The sequence below is a fragment of the Oncorhynchus clarkii genome, unplaced genomic scaffold, assembly GCF_045791955.1.
Source record: "Oncorhynchus clarkii lewisi isolate Uvic-CL-2024 unplaced genomic scaffold, UVic_Ocla_1.0 unplaced_contig_453_pilon_pilon, whole genome shotgun sequence".
Classification (NCBI taxonomy): Eukaryota; Metazoa; Chordata; class Actinopteri; order Salmoniformes; family Salmonidae; genus Oncorhynchus; species Oncorhynchus clarkii.
In genome coordinates this window covers 38,062-42,566 of record NW_027259059.1, presented here as the reverse complement: position 1 = coordinate 42,566, position 4,505 = coordinate 38,062, and the positions used below count along the sequence as shown (strand labels likewise).

At 44.1% G+C, this 4,505-nt stretch overlaps 1 protein-coding gene across 1 annotated transcript; it reads right to left on the bottom strand.

The window, feature by feature from the left end:
- Positions 1 to 389: 389 nt before the first annotated feature.
- LOC139399455 (piggyBac transposable element-derived protein 4-like) lies at positions 390 to 3,569 on the bottom strand. The gene is made up of 3 exons (XM_071144867.1): positions 3,556 to 3,569; positions 2,811 to 2,919; positions 390 to 2,196 (listed from the first exon to the last, which is right to left on the bottom strand). Exons 2-3 carry the CDS (start codon positions 2,894 to 2,896, stop codon positions 390 to 392), a joined length of 1,893 nt encoding a protein of 630 aa, XP_071000968.1. The 5' UTR covers positions 2,897 to 2,919; positions 3,556 to 3,569.
- Positions 3,570 to 4,505: the final 936 nt, after the last annotated feature.

The following is a 4,505-nucleotide window of genomic DNA, read 5'->3' as shown; positions in this document are numbered from 1 at the left end:
GGAGCGCTACATCATATTTTAGTATGAAGTTTTCCCAGGTGCCCTTCATGAGTTTGCCCAAAAGTGAATGACTATAGAGAACATACTAAAATGCTATGGCAATAAAAAATAAAAATTACGTTGACACACACCCAGGAATGTCATACATGATGGATCATTAGCTTCCCTACGTAAAAGGTACTAACATGAGACGAGAACGCTGATCCATGAGACGAGAACGGTGATCCAACGCCTCCCAACACAGAAGTGTGAACTATTTAAGATAAGGGCCAAGTTAGCAGCCAACACTGACCCAATGTCATAAACGCACCACAAGTGAGGGCCAACAAGGGCCAACAAGTGAGAAGGAAAAAAACAATTTACAATTAGATTTTTAAACCCACAGTCGTCTACACAAGATTGTGCTGCTGATGCCAAGTCCCATAGCAGTCTCTTTCTGCTGTGAAGCAGAGGGTAACAGCACAAACAGTGCAGGTGACGGGAGATTTCTTGTGGCACAGAACACAACGACGCCTGCCTGCTTTACTCTTTTGGCCCTGAGGCACATTCAGGTCTGCAGTGATGCATTTTGGCAGGTGAACACCACTGGTGACAGGAGTAGAGGGGACAGGAGTAGAGCGGACAGGAGTAGAGCGGACAGAAGGTTCTGCAGTGGACTTTGTGCCGCAGTCAGCAAGCTCCTGGATGAGCAGCTCTCTGAAGGCTAGCGGTGTCATGGGGGTCTGTCCACAGCTCTGAGCCATTTCCTCATGAAGGATGAATGCATTCACCACAGCGATGTCGATGAAATGATAGAACAATGTCCTGTACCATTTCATTGTCTTGTGGAGAACATTGTTGTAGCCCAGCAGAGCGCCTGACAGGTCCACAACTCCCATGCTCTTGTTGTAATCCTTCACAGCAGCAGGAATGGGGACATCTTTAGTGGTCCATGCATCATTAGCGTCCTTCACACGCCTGTTGACGTGATCGCCACTGAAGGATTTGTGGATACTGGAGCACATCGCCACCTCTCTGGCATCCATCCACTTAACAAAGAGCAGGTCGTGTTTACGAATCCATCGCATGGTCCCCCTTTCTGCCCTCTTAGGCATGTCGTTTACCTTTGTTTTGGGAAAACCTACACTGTTGGGACGAATGGTGCCACAAGCCCACACATCCAGCTTCCTCAGGTTTGTAAACAGGGTAGGGCTTGTGTAAAAGTTGTCCACAAACAGTTTGAAGCCCGTCCCAAGCAGTGGAAAATCCAATAATTCCACAACGGAATCACAACTAACTCCCTTACCGGTGGCTGAGATGGATTTCCCCTCGTAAACAAAAAAATTCCAAGTGTAGGCACACGCAGAATCGGCCAAAACAAACAGTTTGTAAGCCCATTTTGTTTGCTTGTTAGGCATATGTTGTTTGAGGCCATTTCTAGCCTTTGAGGCTACTATCCTCTCATCTATGGACAGGTTCTGGTTGGGCTGAAAATGGGTCTTGCAGGCCTCAACCATGCTGGAGTAGAGAGGTTTGATTTTGCAGAGCCTATCAAAGCTTGCTGTGCCTCTCTTCTTGTCATTGACCTCATCAACTTGTGGGTCACTGATATGAAGCGCCCGCGAGATAGTCAGAAACCTGTTAGAAGACATGACAGTGGTGGGGAAAGGCAGTTGGTAGAGTGTTGACGTTCTCCAGTAGTCCTTCAGGGTTTTCAACTTCACCAACCCCATGTAAATTACCAGTGAGATGTAACAGTACAGGTCTTGGATGGAAATGGGCTTCCATGTCTCTTTCTTGCCTGCTTGTTTCTTAGCCCCATACTTGTTGGTGTTAGAAACCAGCGAATCAAGAACGGACAAGGAGAAAAACATCTGGAAAAGATGAAGGGGGCTGTACTCTGCAGTCATGTCCAGCTGAGGTCCTGGCTGCCTTTTCGGTCTAAATGTTGGTGGAAGTGGCTCCACGTCATCTTCTAGCACAGTGTGCCAACGGTCCTCTGCCTCGGTGGTAGTTGTCGCTGGTTCACTGGCCCTCCTCCGCTTCTGGGCTGACTTCTTCACACCTCTAGATGGCCGGGCCAGGGTGGGTGTGGAGCCAGAGACAGCAGGGGTCATACTGGAGGAACCAGTTCCTACGTTGGAATGAGTAGGGGATGGAGGACTGTGGTCTCTTTGGAGTGGCACCCAGAGGTCATCAGAGTCAGAGTCTCTACCACTATTGAGGATAAAAAAAAACATTAAGTTAGCTCTCAAGTTTACTGTTATTTTATTTAAACTTTAGTTTAGTAGAGGTGAGCCCTGCATCAATACATTACAGGTGAGAGCCCTGCATCAATACATTACAGGTGAGAGCCCTGCATCAATACATTACAGGTGAGAGCCCTGCATCAATACATTACAGGTGAGAGCCCTGCATCAATACATTACAGGTGAGAGCCCTGCATCAATACATTACAGGTGAGAGCCCTGCATCAATACATTACCGGTGAGAGCCCTGCATCAATACATTACGGGTGAGAGCCCTGCATCAATACATTACCGGTGAGAGCCCTGCATCAATACATTACAGGTGAGAGCCCTGCATCAATACATTACCGGTGAGAGCCCTGCATCAATACATTACAGGTGAGAGCCCTGCATCAATACATTACAGGTGAGAGCCCTGCATCAATACATTACGGGTGAGAGCCCTGCATCAATACATTACAGGTGAGAGGCCTGCATCACATTGTATACACACACACACATATATATATAAATGTCTCAAACGAATATACAACCATTTAAACAACTGCATTAGCACAAGAAGCAAAAACCTTTTTTACTTACTGATCTAAAAGTGGATCTTTTCCTTCCAAAAACATTTCTTCTTCGCTGGAATCATAACTGTGGTCACTCACAGAGTCCTCGTCCATTCCTTCTGTGTCACTCTCAATTTCTGCAATAATATCATCAACATGTTTATACTCGGACTTTGACTTAGCTTTTCCACTTTTAGTAGTCATGTCTTCACTTTTTCAGTTTTGAGAAAAGTTTGTAGAAGAGAACGAACCAATGTAAACTACCGTGTGTCCTGTTTCCGTTCACATACTGCTGGAAAGCCCAGCTCATTGGCTATCTAGCTAGCTATGTTTCAAAATGATAGGTGGTCATTGGACCAAGACACTGTCAATCAAGTGAACACAGCTCTTCTCATTGGTGCTTAATGATGGCTGACCTTCGTGGTATAATTGACGTGTTGCGTAGCCAATATGTAATGTAGAATGATGAAACATGGTTTGGTTGTCTTCTAGAGTGTCTGGGGGATTTGCACAGGAACCAAACTTGACCCGGGTTAAACAACGTTTTGCCGATTTAGATTTAGATTTAGATTTCATAAATTGTTTTGTTGCAAGTTGAAAGAGTCTGAATTCATGCAGAATGCTGTTTACAACATGGATCGGGATATAAACATGGATTTTATCAAACAAAACTACTGGGACCCTTCGGGATGACAAATCAGAGCAAGATTACTGAATGTAGGTACATTATTTACCATCAGAGCAAGATTACTGAATGTAGGTACATTATTTACCATCAGAGCAGCAACTGTCCAGATTTGAGAGATCCTGTAGAAGTATATAAAAAAATAGACACAACAATCAATCTGCAGTTGTGACAATAACAAAGTTGTAATTACACCACTATTTTGGTAATAAGATGATGGGGCTGGAGAAATGTAACTACTCTCAAATTCATAGACAGACCTATGGATGCAAGGACTGACCGTCTATGATATCAACATTACAGTTTTAATCATATTGAGGCTATACAGTGTTGATTTACATTGTTTCTAAACATTGGAGTAAAAAAAAAGCTTATTTTGGATTCTGACAGTAAAAACTAAGCTAATGTTATAGGCATGTGTTATATTTAAGCAATAAGGCACGAGGGGGTGTGGTATATGGCCAATATACCACGGCTAAGGGCTGTTCTTAAGCACGACGCACCGCGGACACAGCCATTAGCCGTGGTATATTGGCCATTTACTACAAACCTTCGAGGTGCCTTATTGCTTTTATAAACTGGTCTCCAACGTAGTTAGAGCAGTAAAAAATAATGTTTTATCATACCCGTGGCCTCCGCATCTACTTGTTTTTCTATAGTGACATGGTCCTCTTCCTTCTCCTCTTTTACGACAACATTCAGCCACAGACCTTCTTTCTCCGTCCAGCAGACCTCCTCTTCTTTGTCAGGAGGAGAGTAGCTTAGTGAACACATGGTCGGAGATGTTAGCTAGGTAGGCTAATGCTAACTTAACCAGCGAGCTAGATGACCAATAATAACAACACCGTAAATATTAAACAAATCTGATAACTAACTAGACGACAGAAGTGTGTTTAAAACACAGCGGCTAATATACACTAAAGCGTCTAAAGAGCTTTATTGTTTCGTCTATTTTGTCTAGCACGCTACCGAGGTGTCTGACTAACTGTTGCTGCTGTTGAAAGAAGCGTTCCGTCCACTAGATTATACGTCACATCA

Coding starts and splice junctions, on each gene's coding strand:
- LOC139399455 (XM_071144867.1), bottom strand. CDS start 2,896: ATGGACGAGGACTCTGTGAGTGACCACAGTTATGATTCCAGCGAAGAA. Junction 2,197..2,810: donor AAAGATCCACTTTTAGATCA/GTAAGTAAAAAA, acceptor TATCCTCAATAG/TGGTAGAGACTCTGACTCTG.